General features: G+C 47.1%; 5 protein-coding genes and 1 non-coding gene across 6 annotated transcripts; 2 read left to right on the top strand and 4 right to left on the bottom strand.

Moving 5' to 3' along the window:
- Positions 1-1,770: 1,770 nt before the first annotated feature.
- Positions 1,771-1,842, bottom strand: BDV27DRAFT_t67. Its single transcript has one exon. It is a non-coding gene; the product is annotated as a tRNA-Glu (tRNA).
- Positions 1,843-2,284: 442 nt separating this feature from the next.
- BDV27DRAFT_124578 (uncharacterized protein) lies at positions 2,285-3,094 on the bottom strand. Its single transcript, XM_032066112.1, has one exon. The coding sequence runs from the start codon at positions 3,087-3,089 to the stop codon at positions 2,697-2,699; it is 393 nt and encodes a 130-aa protein (XP_031930125.1). The 5' UTR covers positions 3,090-3,094; the 3' UTR covers positions 2,285-2,696.
- A 2,151-nt stretch (positions 3,095-5,245) lies between these two features.
- Positions 5,246-6,485, top strand: BDV27DRAFT_155425 (uncharacterized protein; the record flags this gene model as incomplete). The annotated part of the gene is made up of 6 exons (XM_032072139.1): positions 5,246-5,332; positions 5,382-5,405; positions 5,481-5,626; positions 5,684-5,831; positions 5,890-6,165; positions 6,219-6,485. 6 exons carry the CDS (start codon positions 5,246-5,248, stop codon positions 6,483-6,485), a joined length of 948 nt encoding a protein of 315 aa, XP_031930124.1.
- An 825-nt stretch (positions 6,486-7,310) lies between these two features.
- BDV27DRAFT_170303 (cytochrome P450) lies at positions 7,311-9,051 on the top strand (the record flags this gene model as incomplete). The annotated part of the gene is made up of 3 exons (XM_032075267.1): positions 7,311-7,627; positions 7,684-8,490; positions 8,598-9,051. 3 exons carry the CDS (start codon positions 7,311-7,313, stop codon positions 9,049-9,051), a joined length of 1,578 nt encoding a protein of 525 aa, XP_031930123.1.
- Positions 9,052-9,411: 360 nt separating this feature from the next.
- On the bottom strand, positions 9,412-10,644 carry BDV27DRAFT_124572 (S1/P1 nuclease). Its single transcript, XM_032066111.1, has 3 exons — positions 10,298-10,644; positions 10,184-10,249; positions 9,412-10,133 (listed from the first exon to the last, which is right to left on the bottom strand). Exons 1-3 carry the CDS (start codon positions 10,634-10,636, stop codon positions 9,675-9,677), a joined length of 864 nt encoding a protein of 287 aa, XP_031930122.1. The 5' UTR covers positions 10,637-10,644; the 3' UTR covers positions 9,412-9,674.
- Positions 10,645-11,600: 956 nt separating this feature from the next.
- BDV27DRAFT_170302 (MFS general substrate transporter) lies at positions 11,601-13,205 on the bottom strand (the record flags this gene model as incomplete). Its single annotated transcript, XM_032075266.1, has 1 exon — positions 11,601-13,205. The coding sequence occupies one exon, from the start codon at positions 13,203-13,205 to the stop codon at positions 11,601-11,603; it is 1,605 nt and encodes a 534-aa protein (XP_031930121.1).
- Between the last annotated feature and the right edge of the window lie 1,612 nt (positions 13,206-14,817).

Raw genomic sequence — 14,817 nt, 5'->3', positions numbered from 1 at the left:
TGTCTGCCTGATATCTACTGCTTAGCTTTCAGCCTACGTACCCTTACCTAGTTGACAGGTCTTCTACCCTGAATAGTAGATATTTCCTTGACACCTGGTACAAGGATAACAAGGTTCCTTCTGATTGGAGAATCGAGGATAGTCCTAATAGCTGGGCAAGCAATAATATTAGCCTATGTTGGCTACAGAATCATTTTATATCTCTTACTACGGGCCAATCTCTGGGAAAATACTGTTTACTTATTCTAGATAGCAATAATAGTTATCTGACACCTCAATTCAATCAGACCTGCGCAGAAAATAATATTATACCAATCTACATACCTACGCACGCTTCTTATAAGCTTCTACCGTTTGATGTTGCTGTTTTCTGGCCTTTAAATCGCGTGTACGGAGACCTAGTTCAATCTAAGATACACTGCGACCTTAATTATATCGATAAACTTGATTTCCTGAACGCATATCCTGAGGCCTATGTAGAGGCCTTTACCAGCAGCAATATTTATAGTGCTTTTAGAGCTACTGGCCTAGTTCCTCTACCTCCTGAGCGTGTTCTATCTGAGCTGACAATTCAGCTTAAGACCCCTACACCTCCGAGTAGTAGACCTAGCAGTCAAGGCAGCTCGGTGCCTATACCACCTCATATAGTCAAGCAGCTGAAAAGGTCAGAATCTAGCTCTAAAATACTGTTTAAAAATCGGTATAATAGTCCTGATTCGCCTATCAAAGCTCGCCTTAATCAAATAATGAAAGGCGCTGAACAAGCTTTCCATAATACAGCGATATTGAAGCATGAACTTGATCAATATCAGGCTGTACATGAAAGCCAGGCTAGAAAGCGAAAGTGTTCTACTAAATAGATTGCTTTTGAAGGAGGAAAATCAGTATCTGAAGCCCGAATCCTTATAGAGCGCCGAAATCAGGCAGATGAAGCTATACAGGCAGATAGGGTTCTGCCTACTGAATCGGCTCCCAGGCGCGCCCCACCTAAATGTTCTGGCTGTGGTGTACAGGGCCATAAAATTACGCACTGTCTGAATCGGTAGAACTATTCAGTTTTATATAGGAATCAAAATTGATGGATTTTTGACCATTTAAATTTTGTATATGGCGGCTGAGGTGCGCGTCGCTTACAGGTGCGGATCGCTTACCGGTTACGTTATTGAATATCCGCTGAACTGATAAGCGGGAGAAAAGCCGTTCTTAGATAGTGTATATTTGCGGCCAAAGTTTCCAGAGATGGGTGTATACAAGGGAGATTGTTCCCAAGTACCAGCTTGAGAAGCGATATAGCTGTTGACAGGGCTACGGCTCATCTTCTCGAGGTACATAATACTATATGGTCGGATAGGAACAGGAAGGTGGTTGTCGTAAGATTACCAGATCTGTAAGGCGGTGTGGGTAGCAGCCATAGAAGCTTCCAGCCAACTGTGGATCGCTGTATAGACCAATATACTGTGTCAAAAATATATTATACTTAATACAGTATTACAAATGTATTAGGAATATTATTATTCCGGCGCCTTTCCAAATACAGTCACTTATTAGGGTTTGAAAACGACGAAGAGTATGAGACCCGGGCACCGTTGGTGCAACATAGTGTATGTAGTTATTTATAGGTAGAAGTCCGGGTGCCAGATTTTAGAGTGCAACATCTCGTCGTAAAGCAGTAAAGTAGGGGATAAAGAGGGTATTGCTAGTAATTTCCCTCTGGATTTAAGCCTGAGGCATTCATTTTGCGGTTGACAAAAATGAATGCGAAAAAAGAAATTCCGGTGCGGGGAATCGAACCCCGATCTCCTGTGTGAAAGACAGGTATGATAGCCGTTACACTACACCGGATCTTATTGTTAGAGACTAGCTTTATTTTGCTTTATGTTCGACAAAAGGTAGTAAAAGCCATATTGGATGTCCTTCAACACCGATAAAATCCAGTTAGATTGAATATTGAGGCTCCTATATTTTGTCTTACTGAATGCTTCCTAACAATTCAGTTTTCTCTGGCTTGCCTGTAATCATGGTTGTTTTGTTTTCGTGCTTTAGTTTCGAAGATCGCTGCTACCCAAGCACTTTCAAAATATATATATTCCCCTTGCTAATTTATGTCAAAGGATTCCAAAGAACTAAGGACCCTTGTGAAGGGAGGTCTTTTTTATATAATTGGAGCTTTCTCTGGATTTCCTATCCGACTATTACCGGGACTATCCATTAAACCACGTAAGGTTTACTGGTGGAGAGGATCGCTGCTCATTCTACGTTTGTGGTGAATCGTGATGCAAGGTAGTTTTCCGATGTACATACTGCCAAGGTTGCATTAAACATCCTAGCGATGTAATTTATTATTCTAATTTCCAGTCTTTAGACCTAGGACAATGCGTGTACACCTAGACACTGGAACAACACTGCTCCCCGCCCAACCGCAGCAAGACATGTCGATTTACCGAGTCGCGGATCACCTCATCGCTGGTGATCGCCCGTTTATCGTTACTGGCGGTTGCGAAATGCGATCAACTTAGAGCTGAATAGTGAGACAGTTTAGGAGGCCCTGCAGATAGATAATTAGGTTCCGTATTGTGAATCAAAGCAAAGGAAATCACTCACAACTCCATTGGTCTCGCAGCAGGCGACCTGGTTGTTGCAGTTGCCAAGAAGAGCTAAGGTGGGATTAGAGATGAACATGGATCTTCTATCAAGGTTCAAAGCTTACGGAGGCACAGGACCGGCAGGATGTCGAGGTTCAGGATCCCGTTGGTGAGACCGGAGCAGCACTTCATTTCTTGGTTAGAGCTGCACTGGGAACCGGAGTCACCAGAGTCGCCAGAGTCGCCACCATCACAGCTGTCACAGGGAGCAGCGGTGACGGCAGTAGCGGCAGCCAGGAGGGCGATAACGGAGCGGAATTGCATTTTGGTAGATGAGGACTTCGACGTAGAAGCGGACGAGAGGTGTAGAGGTTTTTGATTCTTTGAGAAAGAGGATGAAGCGGATAAGGGGCCTGTGTGTCTGATGAAGAAAAGAACGAATTCAATGGGATTGCAGGCCGTATTTATAGCTGATCTGGGGTCAGTCAGATGCCTGTGGTACTGCATTTGCGTTCTGCCTGACTTGATGCATTTCGCCTGCTTGAACTTACATATTGCTATTCCAGGTACAGAGTCTTTGCCCTCGGGCACAAAAGTACGATAGGTGGTCAAACTGTTGCAGGGAAACATGCCACTCTATGAGGCCTAGAACCTGGTGGGTCAGCGCATTGGATGTTTATGATTGGGAGATCACTTGAACACCCCGGACGGGTGTTTTACTTCCACCCAGAATCTGCATGAGCTAGACATCAGATCGTGCTGTTACATTGGCTCGATGCATGTTTGGCACCTGCTCCTCCCGCCCGTCTGGGGGATGTCACCCCTGCCCTCGTGTTGGTTAATTCCCCTCATGCATTTCGCCCCTGGAGGAAACCCGAACAGCAAAAAGTGGACTTAGGGGCTACCTACACGCATCAAACGCCCTGAAGACTTCAGCCTGGAAGCAGAGTACTGCATACCTCTGTTATGTTGATCCCCGTGAAGAGAATCTGATCAAGTTGCAAAGCCTCAGCCGGATCTCATGGCTTATACCGTGTTTCTTGCACAACGTACACATAATCCCCAAGTAAATTCATCGTTAAAGGATCTATGGTGTCCCGCCGTCGGCTAAGATTGCGCTTCCCATCTAGGGATGTGATCATAAATGACAAATATACGCATTGAAAACAGGGAATTTTCACTTAATGTCCTAGACTATAGGATAGCGGTTCAAGGATTTAGGTTTAGTTTTGCAACCTGCATGTAGCCGGTTTTATGGTCTGGGGGTGCTTTAGCAGCATTTAAGACACGAACCACAGGCTGGTCACCTGGTTGACGTATAGGATCGACAATATATACACTAATTAGGAAGTACTAAGCGTGGAATAGTGCAGGTCCACTCTTCGGAGATTGGTGATGGGTGTCTTCCTAGGGGCTATTCATACGACCAGTCCGTATGAGAGCAATAGAGCAATCCAGCAACAAGCCCGGCAGCACTTTTCCTTTTTGTAATACATCCCGTGGAAATTGGTTCAGTTTAGAAATCACACTGTGACCAACGGTTTCTCATTTTCGCCCAACCTCACTGTGGTTCTTGCCATGCCAAGATGTTTAGGAACCGGGGATCCCTGCACATAATATAACTCTGAAGCGCCAGGCAGGTCCACATATGCGGAGATAACTCCAACTGACCTTGTCTTGTCACCAGGACAAATGGGGACAGATATATTTAGCGAACCAATGAAGTCATAGTGAGTTAAAAATTCGATAGCGTACGATTGAGCTGACTTCGGGATTTGGGATTCTCACGGCTGAAGAGGAGCATGCTTCATTGATCGTCCCTCGAATCAGATATCATATCTACGGGAAGTCCCACCATAGCCATTGAAAGAACACGAAGGTGGAAACTGCAGATCGAACTGCTTGTTGAGCTATGGCGTCAATGCCACCCGGTTATAATGCGCTCTGCGTACGTTGGTAATTTGTAGTAAGTAATATCTAAAGCCTTAAGATAAAACGCCTTGATCTTATGCCAGTGCGTTTCTAACGGAAGTTTGAAATCGGTCTAGATAGTTTGATTAGAGCAGCCACGAGCAACCCACAGAATTGCCTCATGTAGAGAAAGTAGTGAGGCTACCGAGTCGGCTTGACCCGAAGATGAATCGTTTGTGAACCGCAAGTCTATTGATGCATGTACCCGCCCTAAGCATCTGGGCGGTGTGTTCTACCAGTTCATGGGTAATGGTTTGTTCTTGCTGCTAGTTTTACAAAGAAATTAAGATTAACATTGCTTGTCTCAAGACATCAGGGCGAATGTGGTACGGGAATGTGTAGACATCCCCAAAGTAATTACAGCAAGGTCTGCATCGAGGTGCTGACCACCTACCACGGGCAGGAAACCGGGCCGATAGCCTCCAATCTGGTTCAATGCGCATTTAGAAGGTTCATCATTCAAAACAAGCTGGCATATTACCAAGTTTCAAAGGCCTGAACCAGACTACAGTGCATCAAATTGTCTAGCCATGACGTAATCATACAATTCATGCTTTATTCAAAAGCATCTCGAGGGGAGCCACGAAGCATATTCTTATATACTTGTGCAGAGACACATCAGCTACTAGGGAGCCGCATAAACGGCGAGAATCATCACGACCTGAAAGCCTTCCTCATCCATTTTGCTCAATATGGTAGCTCAAATGGAGAAGCAGCACGTTCTTCTGACAGGCGCCAATGGTTTTACTGCATCTCACATTTTATCTATTTTACTTGAGGTGACATACCGCTTTGTTCTGGAGAGACGTCGCATCTGACCTTTAACAGCGTGGATACGCCATTACTGCAACCGTCCGGTCACAGGAGAAAGCAACAGCCATTATGAGAACACACCAATCTTGGAGGGCAGAGTTAAATTCGTAATAGTTCCCTGACTTTACTGGACAACAACCATTCGATGAAGTGTTCCGGAATGCGGAAGTGCCTTTCGCCTTCGTAATTCACACAGCGTCACCGATCACGCTTCAGGCGGAAGACATGCAGAAGCGTGTAATTGAGACTGCTGTAGTTGGGTGTGAAAAATATTCTTATAACCTGCAACGTATCTGAATAATTACTAAAATAGTTAGAGTCATTGAGATCCTCAGGAGTGCTCACCGATATGGTGGAACGGACCTGAAGCGGTTCGTCCTTTTGAGTAGTGCTGGCACAGTCTTGAACTCCTTTGAGGATATCGCGCGGCCGGGGTCTCCATACACAGAGGAGGACTGGAACCCTGTGGGGATATGACATCGATGCATTTCCCTCAGCACACAGCGGCTAATAAATGAGGAAGGTAACTGCACAACAGGCATTGGAGCGTCGCGATGGCGTCTTAGGGTACTTAGTCTCTAAGGTGCAGGCGGAAAGAGCAGCATGGGAGTTTATGAAAATGAACTCACCTGCCTTTGATCTCACAGTTATGGACCCTCACCTCATCACGGGACCGATGATGTACCCGATCTCGGGTATGAGCTCTATCAATGCAACGAATTATTTTGTGTTTGCGAATCTTATCGACGGCGTCTACAAAGACGGCCCCGAGGATGTGCGCTTTCCGTTTTACCACTTTGTATATGTCCACGCAGTCATGCGTTTGACATCAGAAGCGCTGATGACACTCAGGTTGATGTCCGTGATGTCGCCAGAAGCCATGTAGATGCTCTGACGAACCCTGCAGCAGCGAGCCAACGGGTTCTTCTTGTTTCTGAACGCATGACTCCTCAACTAGTAGCCAATATTATTCGGAAACATTTCCCGTCCCTCAGGGAAAGGGTACCGGAAGGCAATCCTGCACAAACTCTGTCATATGGGGTCCATCCAACCGGGTGGGATACGCGCATTAGCCAGGATATTTTGGCGACGGGATCTGTCGATGGACAATGGAGCTAAATCTGTCGTGAGAAAAGCGTTATTGATACGGTTCAGTTTATCATTGATAATAATATAATGTAAATGCATCCCTGGAAATCACAGGTACGTTGGTTGGATTACAGTGCTCCTCGGTAGGTTGTCCCCTCCCCCTAATTTGTACTTCGTAGAATACCATACGGTGTCCGTAGGTTGTTAACTGTGGTGAAATGACGCTAACTAACACCGCGCCAGGGTTCCAATGGTCTAGATGTATAGTTACTTATGATATGTAATCCCATTGTTTGCTTCTACTTGCCCACATCGATTCATTGAAGGTTAGCAGGACGGCCTAACTTCTCAATCTGCGATTATCGTTCCCATAACAGCGCAGTACAATGTTGGCCTTTCTTCGACCATGAGTTCATAAGAAGGTTTTGGAGTGAGATTGCGATATTTTCACGTCATGGAGCCATTCCAAGCAACGTGAAGTTACTGCATAACCATTACACGGTTAGGTCACTGGTACGCATACATCTGTTGCTATGTTTCGCGCAGGGAGATACACTCTCACGCATGTACATTTCTGGGTAAGGCAAACGGCCCACTCCAAGCTACCAGGTCTATCTCTGTTCCCGGAGTCATCTTCCTGGCTGCCGTCAGGACTTGCAGTCATCCGTTGTATCCTTGGATTTTTATTATGGCGCACGATTGACCGGAGGGCAACTACAAACTTCCTGACTGAGATAAGCCCTTGAGCACGTACCGAGAAAACCCAGAATTTGCTATCGTTCTGCAAACGGCGGCCCCTCGTTGGTCAACCTCATAGCAGACTCTGTATTCTTTTCTTGTGTGGAGTTACCTACCATGTTGCTCGACCCGTACCTCATTACCTGTCCTTTGTATCTTCTTGCTCTGATCCTTATTATCGGCCTGCTGGCGGCGTACTACGTTGCAGGATACATTAAGAGGTGGCATCTCCGTGATATCCCAGGACCCTTTATTGCTGCCTTCAGCAGAATCTGGCTTATTCTACAGGTTCGTCAGGGGCATCGCTCCCTGGTCGTTAACGACCTACATAGACGGCACGGTAGGATTGTCCGCCTGGCTCCGAACCATATCTCTGTCGCAGACGAATCAGCCATTCAAGCCATATATGGACATGGCAATGGGTTCCTCAAGAGGTAAATCCAAAACGAGTTCCGTTTTCTTGCTGCTAGTCTGACCGAACCCATCGCAGCGACTTTTACAATGCATTTTTGAACGTTGACTGGAGCATATTCACAACCCGCAGTCGTGCCGAACACACGCGCAAGCGCAAGATCGTCTCCCACGCATTCAGCGCGAGGTCTCTTGCCCAAGTCGAAGAATACGCGCACAACAATGTGGAGCTTTTGGTCAGACAGTGGCGCAAGATGATTGATTCGCATGAAGGTCCAGACGATCCGTATGCGGTGATCGATGCCCGTGTATGGTGTAATTATCTAACCTTTGATATCATCGGTGACTTAGCATTTGGTGCGCCGCTTGGAATGCTGGAGAGGGGGAACCCTACAGTGTCTATACCGAAAGCACCAGACGGTCTAGAAGTCACCCTCGACGTTGTGGAAGTCCTTAATTATCGTGGTGATGTCTCTGCCACTCTTGCTATCTGCCCAGCTCTTATTCCCTATGCCACGTGGTTGCCTGATCCCTTCTTCCGCCAAGGCGCAGAGGCTATCTCCAATTTAGCTGATGTAGCTGGAGCGGCCGTCGACACGCGCCTTGAAATGAAAGTGTCAGCGGCGGAGAAACGAGAAGATTTCCTCACTCATTTGATTGATGCGAAAGATCAAGATGGTGCAAAATTGAGTCATCGAGAGCTCACTGGCGAGGCCGTGACCCTGATAGCAGCTGGGTCAGATACCAGTTCTAGCACATTATGTGCCCTTTTATACTGGATCTCAAGCACCCCACGTGTATTGTGGAAGCTACAGAACACTCTGGATGAAGCTATCCCTGCTGACGTCGAGGTCCCGTATCTCGCAATGGTGAAGAAAATCACCTAGTAAGTCAAAGCCACCATTTTTAGCGTATGCTGTTTTCTTTCCCCGTCTCGGGCGTCATATTCCAAAGATAGACCAACTGCACGCAAAATTATTGACAACAGCATAGTCTTCAATGGGTTGTTTGGGAGACGCTCCGCATCCATAGCACCTTTGGCCAAGGCCTTCCACGCGAGGTTCCCTCCGAGAGAGGACTTGTCGAGATATGCGGCCACACCTTCTATCCGGGTGACGTTCTCTCTGTACCGGGATACACTATGCATCATTCAGTGGATATTTGGGGTATCGATGTGGAGGACTTCATTCCAGAGCGTTGGGACCCACGTCGCCTCACCCAAAGACAGAAGGACTCATTCATTCCATTTAGTGAAGGCCCTCGCGCCTGCATTGGTCGCAATCTGGCTGAGATGGAGTTGTTTGTGGGCTGTGCGACGTTATTCCGGTTGTTTCATGTTCATGTGGAGCGACCAGGGCCCTTGGAAGTTCGTGAGGGATGGCTCCGTAAGCCTGTCAGTTTACAGGTCGGTATAAGGCGCAGGTATCTTGACGCCTTATCAAGTTAATTTCGGGAGCCATTTGCAGAATAGATTTGTCACGCAGCTGAGAAATAATCCTTCTGCTGTTTTAGAATATGACTGCCTTTGAGGTATTACTAGGCCTGATCCTACGAAATCAAGAGTGAAACGTGTTATTCTTCCGATGTTGAGCAGTAGATTGTGACACATCATTGCAATAGTATCCACGAGAAACAGATTGTCTAGAGTAAAATGTACATTCATCATTATCGTGTGAAAAAAGCGATAGCTCCGTTGGGGTGCATAGTATGCCTGGTGTTTGAGATTTGCACGGTTGCATATGGAATTATGCAAACAAGGATCACTTGGAGTCCGTTGGGTATTGATTTAATTGAGTATCAATTATTGGCCATTGCGACAGTGTATTTTAATTATGTTCATAGCATCTGCAATTCTTTTAGTTATATACCTTCCATACAACAAAATTTGGAAGCGAGAGAGTCTTTGGTAGTAGGATAGTTCATAGTGAGTATACATTTCGCTACATTAGTAGGTTATTCTTTCTTGAGCCTTCCCTGGGGAGTTCGCCACGTAGGCACAGATCAAATAGCTTACATATACTAAGCTTAGCTTTCATAAGACGGGAATGCGCACTCTCTGGAACGTTTCCTTCAAGAGGACTGACTCGCAATCAGATCCAACCAAGCCGCCAACCGATACCCAGCTTTCGCGATCAGTTCCTCAAAGACTGGCTGAGACTTGTCGTAGTACTCGCCGGACAAGTCCGTGGAGTTAATGTATGCCAGTCCGTCATCCAACACTGTGCTGCAGACGTAGGTATTGGCGTCGGCCGCCCAGATCATTGATGTCGCCACAGGGTCTTTGATATCGATCCCATCTGTCCATGAGTCCTTCTTGGATGAGTAGGCACCGGTTTTGATGCGCTCAGTCAGAAGGTCGGCATAGGTCTTTGCGACCGAGAGACTATAGCCACCTGCGGCTTCCTCGGGCATGTTGGTATCCCAGACATGATGGAGGTTGGTTTTTTCTCCATCATACGTCACATCAATACCGTTACCACCGGCCTCGAGGTTCTCATCGTGCAGGGGCTGATGAGTATCTCCGATGATCTGGGACAAGTTAGGAAATCGGATCAAAATGGTCAAGGGGAACGACGAACATGAACCACAAATTTCAGGGCATTCAATGCCTCCGAGCCGTTTGGGGATTCCAACAGAATATTGGTCTGGGTGAAATTAGCTTCCTATATTATATTAAATGTAATGTAACTCACGTAATTTTGGATCGCGCTGATACTGCACCCAGCACTACCACAATCCCGATCGTAATCTACTCCACAGCTCTGCGGTGGGTTGTCTTGTGCATCAATGAAATGATATGGCTTGGAGAATTCTCCGGCATCAGTGTATTTGTACGAATCGGCCCATGTTGCAACGTTGGCCAAGTAAGAGGTGGAGTCATCGCCCAAAATATTTTGACAGAAGGACTCAGTTGAAGAAGCAACGAAGCTCTGGGCAATGTAGGCCACCGCCTCGTGACCTAAGTTGCCCCAGCCATAACTGAGCTGGGCCAGAGCCAATGTAGCCGCTGAGATGGGGAGTAAGCGCGGCATGATCGAAGAATATATTGAATACAACACTGAGAAAGGATACCAAGGTCCTCAATTTTTCTTTCTGGCGAATGCTATATATAGTCGAGCCCCTTAGCAAAAGCCCCTCACATCTCTTGGTTGTTTAATGTAACTCTGTAATCAAAACATTGACCAATCGATAATTCACGTTCCGGTCTCCACAACTCTGCATAAATTCGCCCTGAATTTCTTTCCCGTCGGACTTCCGCTATCTTATCTGCCCATATGATCTTGTCTGAGTCTTGTATTGGTCGGGTTCAGTGGGGTTCCTGAGTTAGTGTCTTGTCGTCTAAGGGAACGTGTGTTATTATCTGGAAGATATTGATCCAACTGTCAGGCCTGTCGGCATTTCTGCTTTCCCCCGCAGGTTAAGTTCCACTGTTAACGGGCCGGCGTCTCAGTTTAATCGTCTTAATATTATTAAACATACATTCTCAGTGGCCGGAACTGAACCGTATATTAAATTAGGGTTTCGGTAAAACGAGACTCATGCTTGCAATAAGCTTTGGATTGTCATTTATCAGCACGTGCTCACTTGATATGCTCGCAACAATCTTCGAATACGGGCAATTGCTACGAACAAAACATTTGTTTCAGGGTGATTTTAAGCGGTTCCTGATTCAGTTCGCAGGGCAGGATATAAGAGGCTGATGGTGTCAGGAGCTGACGCAAAGCCAATCGGCTCGTTAGGAGAATCCTCATATAATTGTGGACTGTGAATGGGCGGCTGGTGGAAGTGCATGAAACGGTGAAAGCAAAGGTATGTGGCGAGTAGTCGCGCATCTAGTTCCTTTGTTATCACCATTCCTGACTGCCTATCAAGGGGCTGTCCTATTTTCCTTCTATGATATTTGTGAAATAAACTTGACTTTCAGATCAGTAATAGCTCAGGTAGCCAAAGTATATGCTATGTTCCAAAAGCGAGAATTCTTGATTTGCCAACAAATCAGTCTTTCTTAATTTCAAGCCTTTTAACACTCCTCAATCCCCAAAAGCTCACAGCTACCGAGATAAACCCCAATCCACAGTTGTACCACCATCCGGCCTTATACCCCTTTAATAAGGCGGTAGCGCTCTCTGCATTATATGTTTGCGAGGTTATTTGCCGCGCAATTAGTGCTGATGTTGCAATGCCCACGCTCTTCCCGACCTGAGCTAGCATGTTAAAGACGCCACCGGCAAGGGCCTGGGTCTTGGCAGGGAATGAGTCTGTCATCACTAGGTTTGCGATGGTATAGATTAGGTCTGCCCCCAGCGGATTTATAGCCATGGCTTGGAAGACACCACGCCAATACCCAGGTCCGTCGACGCCGCATAGGGTTGCAAGCAGGAGCGGGGCAATACCACTCACGAGACATCCTGCGGGCACAGCGATCGAGGGCTTTAAGTATGGGAGTGAGATGCCGATGGCTGCATTCATTAGAAGACCACACACGGGGGCCGGCATAAAATACAAGGAGGCCGTCAAAGTCGATGTACCCCGGACGTTTTGGAGATACAGGGCTGTGAGCTGCTCACTTGCATTGAGGGTGCCCCAGACAAGGAACACTGTGATACAAATAGCCGTAAACGGCACGTTGGCCCAAAGCGAGTTTGGAATCAGCGCTGGACGACTGAGTCGAAATTGTCGCCCCATCCATAAGGCAAATACTGGTATGAGTGCCAATGCTGAGCAAAGAAGGACAATGTTTAGGGGCTGACGCATACTTTGATTCGCATCTGATCCGGTGGCGACAGCTAGTTCATAGGAGAGAAGTGCAAGACAAGCGCTGATGACCAGAGCGCCAATCCAGTCTACATCTCGGCGGAGGCGCACGAGCGATGCCTTCCCCAGCGGACCACCATCCGCACTGTTTGGTATTGCCCACAGCGCCAGGGCTAGCACCGCACTGTTGAGTATCGCAGTCACATAGAACCCCCACCGCCAGCCAACTGTGTCCGAAAACACGCCGCCCAGTGCTAGGCCCAATCCAAAGCCAACTGCCTGGCCACCACCCATGGCTGCGAAGGCAATACTGCGACGACGCGGGCTGCTATTGGCAGGGAAGACGTGGGCCGTGACGCCAACAGCACTTGGCAGGCAGAAGGACGCGGCAAGGCCCGCGATCACTCGCAGCGCGATCAGTTGAGTTCCTGTAGCTGATAGTCCCGCGCCCAGGGCGCTAGTGGTTTGAAGCAACCCACCAAGCAGGCACGCGCGGCGACATCCCAACACATCAGCTGCAGCCCCGCAAGGGAGCAGGACGCAGCCACAGGCGAGTGCGAAGGCTGCGGTTGGCCACAGCTGTAGTGCTGGAGGAATGTGGAGGTCAGCCGCAATGACTGGAATGCACACAGTGAGCAGCCCGGCAAGCAGATTCCCGATACCGGTGATACAGGTGATGCTGGTGATAATAGCCACCGTTTGGGTCATTGGAACAGGTTCTTCAGCCTCCTCAACCCCGTCAAGGGAAGGCGTACCTTCCGGGCCTCGTCCTGGGGTTGAAGCCGGTTGTGGTGGCGGAGAGGGAGTAGGAGCCATGCTTGTGGAGCCCCTATCTCCATCGAACATGATCGCTCTCAGACAAATTAAGTTTTCCCACTGGTTAAGGAAGTTTATTCAACTTACTCCTGGATCATTGAGATCCTTTATGTGGCATTTTATAAAGGAATGCTGAGTCAATCAGCATATGGTGTTGGACACGTGGCAGGACAGTGTCTCGGCTAAACGTTTAACATCCCGTTCATTTGATATTGGGGAACTGCTAACAATACTCTATCCTTCATGATTATCCTGCTTCAACACACGAAACTATATAGAAGTTTCCCTCACCCAGACTTTGCGTGTTTCTGTCAATCCTAAACAAGAATGGAAATAACAAAAGTAATACTATCCACCCTTAGGTGTTACCCAATTCGTAGCCTACATACAAGTAGGCATGCCGATAAGGTTATAGACAGACCAACATTCACGGCCATCTCTTGTCCAAGTAACAAGGTACATTCTTATTGCAGGGTGTCCAGCCTGCACATTCTTTTAACGTGGGAAGGGACCATACAGCTGATTAAAGGAACACCTGATGATTATATGAACTTGCACATTCTTTGGATATACCGCCACCGACATGTAGGTTATTTCCAGATGAGACGAAGGTGGGCCCAAAGCTATTCATTTTGCTAGGTTCCTTCAGCGGATGTAGGTAGACAGTGGTTGTTAGCCATCGTCCATTATGTTGGCTTCAAGCAGCGATACTACCTATGCGTAAAGGCATCACATGAAAAATCAAGTGACGGAGTCGATGAATGGAGCACAGGCGTAGCACCTACATTTATAGAGTTAGGGCCTAGAGGCGTGGATATCACCTAGAATATAATCGACAAACCCCACATTCCTCAGCACGTGCGAAGAACAGTTAAAGGAGATGTTGTTCTGAGGTTCAGACAGCCAGGGACTGTCAGCTAGACGCTTGAACAATGGTCCTGAGCCTGCCAGACGGGCGAGAAGCACGAGGTGACCATGTAATGAGAGCTTGGTGTTCTGTTGTTTGTCTCAGCGCACTGGTTGTCGAACAGACGAGACTCCATTCTACCTGGTGGGCCTCTAGAGATTTAAAAGTGATGATTCTTGCCTTTCCTTGAGCAAAACAATCTATTCTGTTAGCAAAGAAGAGTAAGCTGGACAATATACACCGCAATACCTTATGTGGAACTAGACTCCACGAACACTACGCTACAGATTTAGCAACCTCGTATCGAATATCCCAGTGAAACTAATGCTATCACTACCACAAGCCTTGCATAGACCATCTATCAATGGCAAGAAAAGGTCGCTGTCTAAGTGGGTAATTCCCCACTGATTAAGTGCCTTCGTAATATTAAACGATGAGCAATGAGCGCACTTCATGAGACTCTTGGCCTTATGTAGAAGTAACGCCGGGCCGATGCCGAACTTAAAGCTTTTACGATGTGTAGTGTCGGATTTTTTCTTGGCATAGCTTGACCTCGTATTGCGTCAATTTGTGTCGATTCTCGCTCTCCTGGAAAATATCGCATAGTCAAAATGTGGCATGTACTGCTGCTGGACAGTTCGGAGACGTGCCAAATTACTCCTAAATAATCAACAACCAAAAATAAAGGCGTGATCACTGGTCCCATCTTGGAAGAAAAAAGGATACATGGTTATG

Source organism: Aspergillus caelatus (genome assembly GCF_009193585.1).
Source record: "Aspergillus caelatus strain CBS 763.97 unplaced genomic scaffold BDV27scaffold_42, whole genome shotgun sequence".
NCBI lineage: Eukaryota > Fungi > Ascomycota > Eurotiomycetes > Eurotiales > Aspergillaceae > Aspergillus > Aspergillus caelatus.
Note: the sequence above shows the minus strand (reverse complement) of the source record. Positions and strands in the feature narration are given on the sequence as shown.